Genomic DNA, 16195 nt, shown 5'->3' on the forward strand with positions numbered 1-16195 from the left:
TAGGAAGATTGTTCCTTCTTTCTTAAAGAATAGTCCAGAATAGGAAGGGAGTGGGTCGGTTAGTTGTTGTGTTGTGTCTCCATTCGCCGAGGCGAAGGCCCTGAAAGAGACATATTGGCCTCATTAGGATTGGAACGCGTTATGATCATTTTCTTGATTTTCTTATATAATTTATAGAGAGTTATATATAGGATTAATTTTATCAAGGAGCATATAATAAAGCTAAAGTAGGGATTATTCATAATATAAGAGAGAGATGAGGTGTTTTGGGAAATAGGTTGTGCAAGCGCTGGGCAGATGACCCTGGAATGACAATGAGTGCCATTAATATTATTTCGTCTATGATAATGTATTTTGATTTATAAACTATCTTACCTAAGTTTTACTTAAATTGATTTAGATTTTTTAAACTACGTTTTAGAATTAGTACTAGATTTAGATGAGTTTTCCTAACCTAAATTATCCTAAATTAGTCGCCTTTTACGACACGCTTACAAAAGAAGCGTTAGGACTATTCTTGAAATAGCCGGTCACTACACGGCTAAGGGGTTTAGTCGCCTCTTACGACATGCCAAACATTAAAGGCAGTAGGATTATTCTTTGGTAAAGCCGATCGCTACACGGCTGAAGAGTTTTAACTATTAGGGTTATTTATGTCGAAAGGTCTGAGTCGGTTGGCATGGACAAGTTGATTCTTACCGGATTTTCTAATCAGGTAGTTTTCATTGAATCCAACTCTGATGACTTCACAAGGTCCTTCCCATTTGGGATCCAAATTGTTGGGATTAGGTGCTTTTACCATGACTTTGTCACCTATCGCAAACTTAGCTATGTTCCTAATGTTACCATCATAACGCTCTTTGGCCTTTTCTTTCATTTTTTGGACGTTTTGAATTGCTACATCACGAGCTATTCTTAGTCGTTCGTTAAGGTCTTTTATATAGTCGGCTGCTGAGTATTCCGGTACTGTTTTAAGTGAATAAAAAGGACGTGGCTTAAAACCGAAAAGGAGTTCGTAAGGTGTATAACCTGTAGAATTATTGACAGATGTATTATGGCAAATTATCGCCAAGGGAATTATTTGATCCCAATTCTTTTGTTTCCTCGTTTGGTACATACGTATGTGGTCTCGTAATGTACCATGGAATCTTTCAAGAGCACCATTTGTTTGGGGATGATAGGCTGTATTGAATGTCTGACTTGTACCTAGAAACTTTGTCAATTGTTTCATTAGTCCGTTCATGAATTCGGTACCCTGATCAGAATGGAACCGTTTGGGTATCCCAAAGTGTTGGCAAAAGTGAAGAAGGTATTTGGCAACTGTAAGGGCTTCTTTGTCGGGAATAGGGTAAGCTTGAACGTATCTAGTCAGTTCGTCTTGTAATGTCAATATGTATTTATTATTATTATTATCACTAATATCGGAATAGGAGACTAAGTCCATAGACACGCGTTCGAAAGGTTCTGTTGACTGGGAAGTTATAACCATGGGGGCTTTAAAAGTTCGTCTTTGGATCTTGTTACGTTGGCAGGTTTCACACGAGTTTATATAATTTTTAATGTCTTCTGCCATGTTTTGCCAAAAGTAATTTTCGCGGATCTTTCTACAAGTTTCGGTAATACCTCGGTGTCCTGAGAGTGGTTCATTGTGATATGTTTTTAAGATTTGTGGTATTTCTTGAGGTGTGGGATAATCAACCTTATTTTCACAGATTGTGATATTACAATTATACAGCTCTGCCAGGTATGCGGTGATATTTGACTGTTGGTTTCCCTGTAGCTTGCACGTTTGATGATGCTTTAGATCTGGGACGAACAGGGTTTCTAAATTGTTTTTCTCTAGGCATACTAGTAAAGACTTGAAATAACTTTCGGCATCCCAGGGGTCGTAGTATGAAGGTCTAGTATAACAGAAGTAAAGATTTTGTTTAGTTTCAGAGATTAGGTGATCTATGTCATAGATATTTTTACTTTTGTCAGGATACGTACTAGTTTGTGGGCATAGACCTAGAGCTTCATTGAACAAATGATCGAGATCGGCGTTTTTGCATGGAATTGGAATGAATATATTTTTGTGTCGGACGTCTAAGAGTCTTTCGGGGGTTGTTTTTAGCAAGTGGGAATTTGGTGTGCAACCTTGTGATACGTATTGATCGTAATGTGTTTGTAAGTAGTCGTTGGATGTTGATTTAGGGTCATTGATTCCTATGTTATTAATTGGTGGACGGGAAAGTGCGTCTGCGTTAGTATTCATTTTCCCGGCTTTGTATACGATTTCGTAATCGAATTCCTCAAGTTTTAGTCTCCATCGAACGAGACGGGATCCTGGGTCTTTAATTGAAAATAGCCAAGTAAGGGGCTTGTGGTCAGTGACTATTTTGAACTTTCTACCAAAGAGGTATGGTCGGAAATGTTTCACTGCCCATACTATTGCTAATAATTCTCGCTCTATGGTCGAGTAGTTAGTTTCAGCTTTGTTTAGGGTACGGGATGCGTATGCTATAGGCAAATCTCTACCTATTTCGCCTTGAGATAAGATAGCTCCGATGGCATGAATGGAAGCGTCTGTCGTGAGTACGAATTCTTTACTGAAATCGGGGTATTGTAATAGAGGAGTAGTTGTTAAAATATTTTTGCATGAATCAAACGCTTTCTGTTGATCAGGTCCCCAAATAAAAGGTACGTCCTTTTTTAAAAGGCTCGTCATGGGTTTCGTAAGTTTACTGAAATTGGCTATGAACCTACGGTAATAGCCTGCTAGTCCTAGGAATGACTTGATGTCTTTGCATGATTTGGGAGTTGGGAAATCTTGAACAGATTTTACCTTTTCGGGATTTGGCTTGACTCCTTCGCTAGAAATTATGTGACCTAAGTAAGCCACTTCTTTTCTCAGAAATTCGCATTTATCAGGTTGGATTTTAAGGCTGCATTTTCTCAAACGATTGAAAACTTCTGTTAGTTTATCTTCGTGTTCCTGGAGACTAGATGCAAAAATAACGATATCGTCCAGATAAACGAAACATCGTTCACCTTGAAGGCCGTAAAGAACGCTATCCATTGCGCGTTGGAAGGTAGCAGGTGCATTTTTTAAACCGAAAGGCATTCTTAAGAACTCGTAGTGCCCATATGGTGTATTAAAAGCGGTTTTAGGTATGTCTTTTGGGTCTAGTTCTATTTGGTGAAATCCAGATGCAAGATCTAGGGTCGTAAAGTAGATTGAATGACCTAATTTATCTAGGATGTCAGTGATGTTAGGTAGTGGGTAACTATCTCCTATAGTGACGTCGTTTAATTTTCTGTAATCGATGACAACGCGCCATTTTTGCTTTCCGGAAGCGTCTAATTTCTTAGGCACAACCCAGATGGGGCTGCTCCAAGGGGACGTACTTGGTCTTATTATATTTTGTTTAAGCATTTTATCCACTTGGGTCTTGACTTCTTGTTGGTGAATTTGTGGAAATCTGTAGGTTTTCGTATTAATGGGTGTTTCAGAAGTAGTGGGTATAGAATGTTTTGTATGGTTTGTGAACGTCAGAGGTTCACCTTCAGTATAAAAGATATCGGAAAATTCTGTGACGATTTTATTTAGAGATTCTTTTTCTTCGTTATTAAGATGATCTTGTCTAATAAGTTCGTTTATATCTTTTTGAGGTCGAGTGTTTATGTTGTTACCGTAGTTAAATGTATGGAGTTGATACTGGTTAGAATCTACTTCATTTATCGAGTCTACATGGATGGTGGGAATTGATATAGTTTTGTCTTCATTGCTGGAGTTTACACACGTTATTAGGAATTGATTATTTTTGATAACGACGAGTGCGTTTGGAATAGTTAAGTTATCATCAATGGATTGTTTGTCTACGATTGCTGTTCCGTCTGAGATATCTTTAGTTAGGCAAGTGATAACAGTTTCTGATCTTTGTCTGAGGGTTTGTTTGTTGTTATCATAAGATGAATTTTTAGAATCGTTTAGAGTAAGAAATTTGTATGTTCTGTCGCGTATTCGCAGATTTTTAGATTCGTATGAGATATCGACATTGAATTTGGACATGAAGTCGTTTCCTAATATGCCATCAGCATGGATGTTAAGGTTAGCTACGTGAAATGTGAATTTGGGAAATTGATCTAGGGATATATTACAGACGCCGTAAGTTTGGACGGTGGAGTTTGTGTTAGATACACCTATGATTGAGGCGATTCTAGACGTGTCGATTTTATTGTAGCCGATTTTGTCTTTATTGATGACTGAGATGGCCGCTCCGGTATCTATTAACAAGGTTACCGGTTCGCCTTCGATGTGGAATACACAATGTTTAAGATCTTCGGGAGGTATGTTCAATGTATTTATAGTATATACTTCTTGGGGAATTTTAGATTTTTGTTTAGATTTTGATTTCCGCTGTGATTTTGAACGATGTTTTGATTTGGAGGATTTTTCGGTTTTGAACGAGGTCTTCGTGATTTGGTCTGAATTTGATAGATCGTCAATTGAGTTAGAGTTGATTTGGGATGTTTCCATAGAGTTATTTTCGGAGTTCGAATTATTAGAGGTAAAAGAAGGCGCCGCGTTTATTTCTGGAGTTTCGTTTGTATTTGAAGTTTGTTGCAATAAAGATTTAGTGGATTTTGAAAGAGATTCTGTTACATTGATGAATTGAGTTAGCAAGAGGTCGATAGATTTGTGAAGTTCTAATACTTGATTTTGTAACGTCATAGATTTAGGAGATTCTGAAATTTGATTTAGTGGTTTAGTGGCTTTAGGAGGTTCTGATATTTGATTTTGTAATGTCATAGATTTCGAAGATTCTGGAACTTGATTTAGTGATTTAGTGGATTTAGGAGGTTCTGATATTTGATTTTTTGTGACGTTAGGTTGTTCTAGAGTTTGTGTGGATGCGTCGCGCAAGTGTCTCCGATAGACTGGGTTTGTTTGCGGTCGCGTAATTTCGCAATGCGAAGTATTTGGAACAACCTTAGATTGTGTGACTACTGAAGTTGTAGATTTTGCATGGCTGCCTGAACCTCCGGGGCTACGTCTTGGCTCGACATATGTGTCAGGGCATTCGGGCAAAATAGCGTAGCGGTTCCCGAGTACGAGCCCATGTTCTCGGCCGCTTGTGAGTTTAAATTATTGATACGAACTGGGGCAGTAGGACGCTCTACCTGTTGATTTTTGATGTTGTTATTATAAGCTCTTTTCCTGCATTCAGAGATAATATGCCCTGGTTTTTTGCAATAATTGCAGGTTTTGGTTTGTTTTGTCGTGTTGAATTGTGTACTCGTTGGAAGGGGTGATGTTTGATAAACTGGCATCGGTCGACGCGTGATGTTGCTGTAAGCTGGGGCTCTGTTGCTTTTAAATAGCATCTGTCGCGCTTGATTCATATTTTGGATTTTCTCTTCCTGGATTGCAAAGGTCCCGGCTTCAGAGAGGGTTGTAAAACCTTTTGTCCTTAACATAGAGCCCAGATTAGAGCTGACACCGTTCACAAAGACGCTGAGGGCGGTTTCTTCGGTGCTACTTTTCCGACCTACCAATGATAAATCTGAGATTTCGGCGGTTAATTTATCCAAGATCTTGTTACGACACAAATCAACTCTATGGAAGTAATCTGTAACGGATTCATTCGGTTTTTGAAATAGCGATTGTAATTCTAGATTTAGATGCGTCAACGTTTTTGTTTGTGAGAATTTTTGTATTAAAAAGGTTTTAAGTTCCGACCAATTTAGGTATCTTTTCGCAAAAACATCCGACGAGTTATGTCCCGAGATTTTATTTAAGGCATATGTGAGTATTACAGGTTGCTGAGAAGTGTTAGCTAATTCGAACGCAGAGTCGCATGAACGTACGAATCTATAAACCTGTGCAGGGTGTGCTGTGTCAAATTCGGGTATCAACCTCAAGAGGGTGTTTAAAGGGATTTCATCTGATTTAGCCTCATTTGAGGTAGTGGGGCTTACTTCTGATTTTATTGCGTCTTTGACTGCTTGCGCGGCCATATTTTCAGTGATTGGGGACATGGCGTTCGATTTGAGGGTTTGAAAATAGAAATAACACGATTATAAATAGATATATCAAGATTTTAGAATTATTTGGGATTTAATAGACTTAGAGATATGGGATATGGAAAGGAAACAGAGCAAACGTGTTCGGCCACTTACCACAGTAACAGGATCAAAACTTTCATCACGGAGCGTTGCGTTCGGCGAGCTGGATTGAAGCCCTGCAGGCACCGTCTAGGCTGGCGGCGATTCTGGTCCTCAGCCTAAGCGTTGAGCTCGTCTGCTAACGGCGGTGTGACGCGGTTAAGTATCCTATACCGACTGCGCCAAAATTGTTATGTGGCGTGGAGTAAAACACAGTTTGACGTTTCAAACTAGACTGATTTAATTCGGGACGTAGTACTGCTTATAAGGGAGACAAATCTCATTAAGATATTAGGGTAAACATGAGAACAGTAAATACATTTTGGTCTCAGGACCATTTAAGATAACTTAACACTAATTACAAATAACACATTAAGACATGAGGATGTTTACAATTATAGATGGGAAGTGTAAATAAAGTAACTAACAAACTAATTAGGATTTCAAAGTACAAAGCTATTGGGAAAGGTAAATAAACTTGTGAGTAACAACTTAATAACTAAAACTAGGTATATAGATCATATTATATAACATAGTTAATCAATGTTATTTCTATCGTTTGCCAAATATCTTTAATTGAACCAGTATTAACTATGACCCCAAGATCCGTAATAACTAGTCGTGATGGCTGATTATTCTTAAACTGGTTGTTCTAAAAAATATCTGATAGAGCGATAGTAATCATTATTTTACCGTGATCTTGACTCTACTGAACTTGAGTTTCCTCTCTACAATCCCTAGAGATTCGTACAAGATTTGTGGATTTGCATGTTCCCGTGTGAATCTCTCCTTAAATATAAAGTCATGGAAAATCTTAGAGGAACGCAAAAAAAAGGTTTGGTTACTGGATTACAGCATTTACAGCACCTAAAGTAATTTCAAAATTAGTAATTAAACTTTTTTGCGTTCCTCTAAATTTGTCCATGAGTGTAGAAGTTGGGTAAGATCTCTCTAAGGAAACATGAATTTTGCACTAGAAAGATTTGAATTGACTAATATCATACTTGGTTGGGAATAGATGTACCTACCGTAGAATCTTATTGTCTTTGTATAATTATTTATGAATGGTCCATTTTGGCGTTTGATTGTTTATGTCGGTCTCTCAAAATTTTTTATAAATTCATTAGTCAAATGCCGAAACACGGCTTCTTTTTGGTCTCAAACTGAAATAACATCAGATTTAAACTAACGTAGTCAGTTTAGATAAATAACATTCAAATATGAAGTACCTTAATACGAGTACCTATCAATTAAGCAAATATACAATTTCACTAAAAAATACCCGCTGTATCAAACGTCGCGTACCAAAATCATCCGATATGTGAATTGTAAAAAACGCAAGGGCCCCTGTTTTTTACCAGCATATCAAAAGAAATTCTCATAAAAAGTCTGATTTCGCAGATGTGGGTTTTATAAATTTCTTGCACGTGTATTTGTGTTTTTTCTGACGTTTGGTTGTGTGTGGTGCCTAAGTTTCTGAACTGCCTTAATTAGATAAAAATTGCGGTTACAAATCATATAATAACGCAGCTGTTGAGGTCTTCTTTAGTGCCTTTATCCTAATAAAGACTAGTGTTTTAAATATAATGCTTCTTTGAACAATTTGGTCAAACGAACAGTTTTAAGTACTTTTAAGTCTGTTATTTTTATTTTGCTCCTTCCCATATTAGTTCAGTAGATTTAAACCAGGGGAGGAAAGACGATCAATTTCATTTAATGATACCTACAACTGAACATCTTTATAACCTGTTTTTTTTTATCTGATTTTAGGAAGGTTTATGGACATTTGGCGATCGAAATGAGTTTAATGTAATATCGAATGTACCTACCAGAATTTTTAAATATGAACGCCGCTTAATTAACAATAAAATAATACCGTACCTACCTAGTTTAAAAACCACCGAACCGACTGAAACCTGAGAAAACGTAATTTTTCAGGTATAGGTATGCAGGTATAGATTTTAAGACATACGAGTATGGCATAAGAGTACGGATTAGCAGTGGCACTAGTGTGCACGTTGATGGGCTCTTAAAGAGGCGGAATATTGCTTTTAAATCCAAAATCATAATATAATTGTCACCGCAACCATAGCGACACCTAACGGTTAATGCTCGAACTACTTAAGTTGTGGAGCGAAAGCGAGCTCGGCACCATTCGTTTTTGATTAGTTCATATAGATCATGAGAGATGGCACTAATTTCAATGGCTCAAGTCACTTAATATTTACGAATTTTATTTTATTGTTTTATAATTTTCACATATTCCGGGATAGCGGTTTAACGTTCAGAAACGTAAAACATGTCTTATTTTTTATCTGATTTGAACAAGTGCGATGCACCGATACATTAAAATTAAAATAAAATATATGTATGTACATATGTATATTAAGACCTACTCGTTACTTTCTTGGATTATCTTTATAAGGCGGATTCCATCTATGATTAATTTTTGGTTAAATATTTTATAGTCATTGTTTTTTTTACCCACAGTTATTTATCATGTTTATATCCTTACGCCTCATTATCATATGAGATCATAATTTAAAATAAGAAACAACAAAACAGTGATCGTAAAATGCCAATGGAATCGGTAGTAAATCCTACAACGCCGCCTACGTGCATTCCTTTAACTAGCAGGTGATTTACCTTGACTAATTTACTTGTTAACCTGATTTAGTATTTATCTAGTACCTATTAAGTTATTTATAAAACTTTTCATTACCTAAAAACGGGCCAAGTGCGTGTCGGACTACACATGTGGAGGGTTCTGTATGTGTATATGTGATATGATATAAAAACCCATACCAGCAAAATGATTTGTCAAATTATGATTATTGAAAAATAAATTACATAAAAATTTAAACCTACAGTACCCATGAAACCTTTGAGTATGTTGCTATCTCTATGCGACCTGATCCCATAGGTACCATGAGACATTGACAGTGTCAAAACTGACATAAACGCTTTCGAGAATGTAATTTACTTTCTATACATCTCGCTTGCACTAATACGCGAGTAGGAGCGAGATGCATAGAAAGAAAATTACATTTTCGATGACGTTAATGTCAGTGCCAAACTGGTGGTAGTGGTACGGTACCACTACCGAACCCTACAAGTATCGCTGCACTGTTTTCAACGCTGACTTCACATGAGTAATAGATTTTTAAGTAGAATTAATAATCTAGAATCGATATTGAAAAAAAGTCTCTATTTACTCACTGTGAAAAGGCGCAACAGAAAAATAGGGAAACCTTCAGCTAAATTAAATACAGCACCACAAAATCTGATTTATAATACAGTATTTTTTACATAAAATGGCATCATCACTCTTCACTTCCTTCTGATTTGTCATCCACCTTAATTTCAATATCGTTCTCCTCGCTAACTTGTGATTTTGTGGTGAACTCTATCGATATGTCATTTGCATTACCTTTGTCTTCCACATTTTCAGATACATTCCTCGAAATATCTAACTCACTCTTCAATCTCTGAATCGATTGAACAACTTCGTTCTGGAAATTCATATTCAACTTATACAGCTGTTCTGCGTGTTCCTTTTCTCTCCTTATTTCATTCTTCATATGCGTATCCTTGTACTTCTCAAGTTCCTGCATGATTCTCACTTTAGACTCGAAAACATGCTGCACCATAGACACTAAAGTAAACAGTTTCTCGATCACCTTGTCTTTTGTTTCTTTTGATATGTTTGCATCGGCTTCAAGATCAGATTTGGCATCAAGGGCCAAGTCATTAGCCGATGATGGGAAACCTAGGAGAGCCTTAGATCCATTTCCATTAGGGATGTTTTTAGGAGGTGATGCTCTTGTATCATTCTTTGTAGCTTCTTTTACTGTTGTATTCTTAGATGTAAACGCGCCAGATGTAGTAACTTCAGTAAACACTCCAGAACTAGGTTTACTCGATTGATACTCAGCAGTCTTCTTATTTACCTTCTGTAGCAGTTCACTTTGTTTCTCCTTCTGCTTTTCAAAGGGAGATTTCTGAAGAACTTCTTCATGTTTCACTTCGATTGTTTCATTCTTGCTGAACGGACTTCCCGTCCGCTTCGTGAAATTCGTCACAGTTAATTTAGACATGTCCTTATATGTTTAGAAAGGGGATAACAGGTCACTTAAGTGGGTTTTCTTCTGCACTGACTGTCCACTCGGAGCGGTTGCGGTGAGGTAACTAAGTAGCGAGTATTTAATATTGAATGGCCTCACATACCAAGTGTGGGTCGCTCCATAGTTTTGGTTTGGCGCTTCCTTGGCGTGGCAATGAATTAATGATTAAGTCAACCGATGTGGGCCGGTGCAGTTTGCATTGATGTTGACAGAGCCGTTAGTTTAATTTGACGTGAATTTGTTTTGAGAGCTGAGTGGACAATGTATTTGCGGTGTGATGTAATGTGTGTTCGGTTTAACACCCAGAGCCTGCTTAATGGGATGACGCATGACGTTTTAGTCACGATAAGCTTAGCTAAAAATGTCTGGTTGAATGCGTAATTGATATCACAGACGTATATAGCCACACTGTCCACACTACCCTATAATTATGTTAGTTTAATATTAATGTTTATAGTACTTGCAAGTATTTTATAAAATACTTTCAAGTTATTTATTATTTTATTTCCTAAATAAAATAATAAAAACAAATAAATCATTCATTCGGCGTTTTTTTTTTGGTAAACCAATACATAAATAAAAAAAAACAGTATCCCTAAAATTTGATTACCTAAGGGTCCTAAGGTACCGTGGTGTATATTGTAGGTGTTGACGACGGGGTCCCGTTGTTTCCCATAAAGTTTTAAGTCATAATGTATTGTTTGTCATATTATCATTAGTCATAAAACTGAAACCGTTAACATTTCAGGATTTTCGTTAGGTTATCCTATAGATAGGTTAGGTTAGGTTAGGTTTCTTGTATGGCAATCCTGAAAAATGACGCGTTTCTGAACCAAATGAATTATGACTAACGAAAATTCGGCCAAACAATACATTATGGCTTAAAACTATTTGGGCAACAATAGAGACCCGTTGACGACACGGTTTTGGTAAGATTGGCACTCCAATTATTTTGATTCTCAATCAAAGCCAGCCCCACATCTTCGGTCTGGCGAGGACAGAAGTAAACTTCTACACCTTGGCACATACTGTACGGAGTTCCCCAGCTGGCGGACATTAAATACATAATTAATTTAATTGTCCAAGTGAAATAGGCATCACTTTCTCTGTTGGCGGGTCCGGACGAAAATGGGCAACCATTTTGTATTCTGCCGTCGCTTGATAGAGGATCGAATAGAATTTCCACCGTTACATTAACGCATTGGTATTTCATTTTTATCATATATCACGGCTATAAACTTTATAATTTTTTTCAACGCTGTTTTAAATTAAGGCGAGAACGCTGAAAAAATAAAAGGGCGTATTTGACTCCGCCTTTTCAAAAAGGCTTATTTTTGTATGGTGTTCACAGTGAAATAAGCTCTTTTTAATGACTTTCTCATTTAGAGTCGAAAAAATTTATATCAATATGTATCAGTGCGTCGCACTAGCACACATCTACAGTAATTGTACTATAGAACGAGAGCAATGCATTTAAAATGCAATATCTATCTACATATTTTCTATATTTGATATCAAGACACAACTTGCTTACGAAGCTCCTACGCTCCTAAGCGTTGCAAGTAGCAGAGAGTTTAAAAAGTTTTTGGCAACGCAAGAATTTTCTCTCAAGTAATAAAATAATTTTATATTTAGGAAATGGGAAAGATTTTTCCTGAAACCAAAATATGTCAATTTTCTTAAAAACATCCATGTAAGAAATTTTCTTTTGGAAAATTTCCGTCGGCATATCAGTAATCGTAGTCAGGACATTCATATATTATGTAACTATAACGACTGCAATAGAGACATACATTGCCACTTTATGGACGTTGAGACTACTTGAGATCAATTTTGGTATGTTACCGGACACACCTGAATTATTTATGTATCCAAATAAATCAATTGTCTAATAACTAATACTAGTACACTATGGCTTTGCAGCAGTCAGGATTAAATTATTATTATTGTGTTATATAGTTACAATTAATTAATGAAATAATTTTGACCCTATTGGCCTGTTACCGGGTCAGGTATCATATATGTCTCCCGGGCTATAACCACGAAAATCGAAGTTCGCAAATTGCGGGCATTTTTCTCTGTCACTCTAATTACCCCTTCATTGGAGTAAAAGAGAAAGATCCCCGCAATTTGCAAATTTCGGTTTTTGCGGCAGCCCCTCCGTTTCCAAAAGTTAAGATCCCATAATGATTACAACTGAACGGACCGAATAATGAAATAAGGACACACACTGAATTTTTTTTTTCACAATTATAAAATATCACTTCAATACGTACCAGTCATCCCAATAATGTTTGGTCTCTGGCAAAACCTTAAGGAGGGGTGCTAACATGCTTCAACTTAGGTACGGGCGGGTTTTGGTGCTTACATATTTCTGGATCTCTGTGCAACAGCCTCGGAGGACTCTTCACATACTACTTCTTTAGTATTTCATGAGGATAACTATTCCTATTGTAGTTTGGTATGGTATTGGGAGGTGACGATGAGCCTCTAACATACATCTTCCTTTTTCAATCTTTGTAGTAAGTAGTTAAAACAAAACTTTAATTCACACGTGACATGGCTAATCCTTGACCCTGCATCACACCCGGTATCCAGAGTAATAAATCGCCTCTTTATCGATGTTATCTCCACAATGGCAAGTTCAATGATAGCCATCCAACACCATTATGTATGCAAAGTGCGCATGCGGCCTGCCCGTCTTCCATATCAAACACCTAGCCCTCGCTTCTACCTCTCGCTCACACGCGGACAATCTGCTACAAGAAGGAATGTGACAAACTAACTGGATCACAACTGCCCGAATCAGGGTACGGTGTCACAAACAACAGAAAAGGCGCTTCGGACACTACAATCCAAAACGACTGACAAATACAGAACTGTCTTCAAACAAAAGACTTTTTAAAATGAGACAGTTGAGGAGGATTCATATCAAATAGCTTTCCCTTACACTTAGATCCTGTCCACTCCAAAAGATCGTAAGTCCCCGTTAGGCTCATTGACGACAAGACGATGCGTACCGGAACTGCCAACAACGTGCTGAATTTGAAATGGCTGTATAAAAAGCGCGGAGTCCCTGACGAAATCATCACACACTCACTAGCCTTCCAACGGTAAACACCAGGAGCACAGAACAAGATGGTGTCTCACAGAGCGATGTTCCTCGTGGCCTTGGCGCTGTTCGGAGGTGCGCTGGCCCAGCCTGCCAAGCAAGGCTTCTGGAAGGGAACACCCATGGATGGACTCGTCGAGGAGATGAGATCCGGCTGCGCCGAAGGATCCGATCCCACCGCTTGCATCAAATTCAAGGTCATGTCCTTGTTGGATACCATCTTCAAGAAGGACACTTTCCAGGTAAATATAAATATCACATAAGCTTCAATGTTTTTTCCATTTAATTTGGATTTATCTCACGAGTCTTTTTCTTTAGATCTCCGAAGCCGTGGAAGTGACCAAGAACGGAGCCGGCAATGACGTCACTGGCCGTTCCAACGGGGACTTCTTCGATAACGTTCAGAACTTCATCCAGTCCCACGACGTGACTTTCCAGTTGCCCATCGCCGACACCAAGATCACCGTGAGCCCGAGGAACCTCGACCAGGATGAGATGAGCGTGAACATTAAGTTCAACAAGGAGGGCGCCCGCTCCGTTGGCGAAGCCCGCAAAGCCAAGCTCAAGAAGATCATCGTGCCCATCCTGGTGTTCGTGCTCCTCAAGGCCATGACCCTCATCCCTCTGGCCATTGGCGTGCTCGGTCTGAAGGCCTGGAACGCCCTGCAGCTGTCTTTCTTCTCTTTCGTCGTCTCTGTGGCTCTCGCCATCTTCCAGCTTTGCAAGAAGGTGAGTTGATTCTATTATTAAATCGTAATTTTGAATGCTATTCGATTTCAAAAAGTTTGGAACAAAAATCGCATTGCATTCGAATGCGTATTCAATGCACTGATTCTGTAAAGCACCACTTTCACTTTATTCCCTATTCTGAATTTAAATGAGGACGCAATATTATGCAGCGCATCACTATTAATGCTGTTTTTCACCGTCTGCAGGATCATATGGCACATTATTTTAAACGGCCTACTTGTTTTTATGCAATCTGTCTGGGAATACCAATGAAGTATCTTTTCACAAACATATTCTTCTAAATCACGCACACATGACCCATAATATCCTAGCACAGAATGCACAATATCTTAGTTTATAGTTATTGCACCTTTCGTCTAACATTTCCTCACTTACCCTTGAGCCTAACCTTGTAGTTTACCCAGATCGCGGCGGACAACACGCACCCCCAGATTGCGGCCCATGGACCTTGGGATGCTGCCTATGCCGCCCGCCAGAGGAGGGACGCAGTCGAACCCCAGGAAGTCGCTCAAGAACTCGCCTACAACGCTTACCATTAAACGTCTACTCGAACCCGGACTGAATTCGAACGACCCAAGCCTCAAATAATAAAAAAAAAACCGTTTAGAGACCGTTTTCAAAAATCGAATCGGTCGAACGGACTTAGACCAAATAATAGTTTCAGCTGAAACTGACGAGTGTAAATACTATGTAGTGCAATTTATTTATTGAGTGATAGGCGTGTGACTGTGATGTGTGAATGCTTTTTGTTTTATTTTTATTTATTTTTTAAATAAAACGTTAATGTAATATTGGTATTTTCTTTCATCCTTTCTGCTTTTGTTTATTTTTTTAATGAAATAAAAAATAAGTGGTATGAGAGAAAGTTGTCTTTTGTTTTATTTAACCTTTGAAACTCCTTCAGACTTAAGATTCACTAGAAAAATCAAGTACAACTATCAAGTGCATCTATTTTCAACTTTACTTAATAACTATTTGAACATAAATATTATAAATTCAGAGTCATTAGACTTACTCTAGATACCTAATATGAATGTGAAAATCTAATTCTAAGCCTAGTTATAATGACTATAAAATTTAATTACCTAGTTACAATACTTTATATAGGTACTACAATAAAATTATGGATAATTTTAAACAGGTAAACATTTAAGTATGTTGCAGTCAAGAAAATAATAATAATACTTAACATTTTTAAAATTCCGTATGCTTACTCAAAATTGCTTGTGATTCCAAATATTGCCTGCTTTGAACAAATTATACAATACAATTTTTTTCCCCATTAGATTAAAGATTAGAGAGATAGAGAGAGTATTAGATCTAGACAGCTGTTTAGTAGAAAATCACAGATTTTTTACAAATCTGACAATGTTTGACATGGTAAGCAATGTTGATCTAGTTAGTATTAAAATCGATATACAATCACAATTAAATGCAACAGATTTTCCGCCACGTTTTCGCGCCAAAACCTCATACGTGTTCCTAATACATTAACAATTCAGGATACGACTTTCTAACGTCAATTGTCTTGCTGGTCAGCTCACATCCTTACTTTCCTTTGGCATACCAGAGCGTACTTACATATAGCATTTGGTCTCGATACATAGCTACTTGTTAGTATGCGAAGTGTGAGAGGTGTTTAAGATATGAGAATAGGATATATAGCTGGTCAAGCAAATCTTGTCAGTAAAAAGGCGCGAAATTCAAATTTTCTATGGAACGATATCCCTTCGCGCCTACATTTTTCAAATTTGCCGCCTTTTTCTACTGAAAAGATCTGCTTGACAAGCTTTATAATCATTTGCTATCTACATAATGTTAATGGTAGAGTTACGCAAATAAGAAAAAAAACGTGGCAGTATGTATCTCATAATAGGTAATGCACACGCTATTCAAAAGCTAGGTTTATATAATTTTGAACGCCTACTCCTACTGCCTATCCTTAAAGTACCTACCGCTGTAGGTACTTAAGGATAATCCCAAACATGGTCTCAAACTGAAACTGAAAAGACCAGACTTAAGGTTTGCCAGAAGCCCCCTCCACACTTGTGCGCGAATCGCG

The 16195-nt window shown here is 37.7% G+C and overlaps 4 protein-coding genes across 5 annotated transcripts in view; 2 read left to right on the plus strand and 2 right to left on the minus strand.

Annotated features, from left to right (window-relative positions):
• LOC134657586 (transmembrane protein 80-like) overlaps positions 1-16195 on the plus strand; it is a 418575-nt gene that overhangs the window by 338650 nt on the left and 63730 nt on the right. The gene's annotated exons all lie outside the window — the stretch shown is intronic.
• LOC134657672 (uncharacterized) lies at positions 4987-6021 on the minus strand. The gene has a single exon (XM_063513235.1). It carries the CDS (start codon positions 6019-6021, stop codon positions 4987-4989), a length of 1035 nt encoding a protein of 344 aa, XP_063369305.1.
• LOC134657376 (uncharacterized) lies at positions 9423-10663 on the minus strand. The gene has a single exon (XM_063512917.1). The coding sequence runs from the start codon at positions 10242-10244 to the stop codon at positions 9471-9473; it is 774 nt and encodes a 257-aa protein (XP_063368987.1). The 5' UTR covers positions 10245-10663; the 3' UTR covers positions 9423-9470.
• On the plus strand, positions 12767-14922 carry LOC134657653 (uncharacterized). Of its 2 annotated transcripts, none has more exons than XM_063513214.1 (3): positions 12767-13625; positions 13702-14112; positions 14529-14922. In XM_063513214.1, exons 1-3 carry the CDS (start codon positions 13410-13412, stop codon positions 14670-14672), a joined length of 771 nt encoding a protein of 256 aa, XP_063369284.1. In that variant the 5' UTR covers positions 12767-13409; the 3' UTR covers positions 14673-14922. The 2 variants fall into 2 exon arrangements, with proteins under 2 accessions (XP_063369284.1, XP_063369285.1); XM_063513215.1 differs by having other exon boundaries at positions 12772-13625; positions 14538-14922.

Source organism: Cydia amplana, chromosome 20 (assembly GCF_948474715.1).
Source record: "Cydia amplana chromosome 20, ilCydAmpl1.1, whole genome shotgun sequence".
NCBI classification, from domain to species: Eukaryota; Metazoa; Arthropoda; class Insecta; order Lepidoptera; family Tortricidae; genus Cydia; species Cydia amplana.

Coding starts and splice junctions, on each gene's coding strand:
- LOC134657672 (XM_063513235.1), bottom strand. CDS start 6,021: ATGTCCCCAATCACTGAAAATATGGCCGCGCAAGCAGTCAAAGACGCA.
- LOC134657376 (XM_063512917.1), bottom strand. CDS start 10,244: ATGTCTAAATTAACTGTGACGAATTTCACGAAGCGGACGGGAAGTCCG.
- LOC134657653 (XM_063513214.1), top strand. CDS start 13,410: ATGGTGTCTCACAGAGCGATGTTCCTCGTGGCCTTGGCGCTGTTCGGA. Junction 13,626..13,701: donor TCAAGAAGGACACTTTCCAG/GTAAATATAAAT, acceptor CTTTTTCTTTAG/ATCTCCGAAGCCGTGGAAGT. Junction 14,113..14,528: donor TCTTCCAGCTTTGCAAGAAG/GTGAGTTGATTC, acceptor CTAACCTTGTAG/TTTACCCAGATCGCGGCGGA.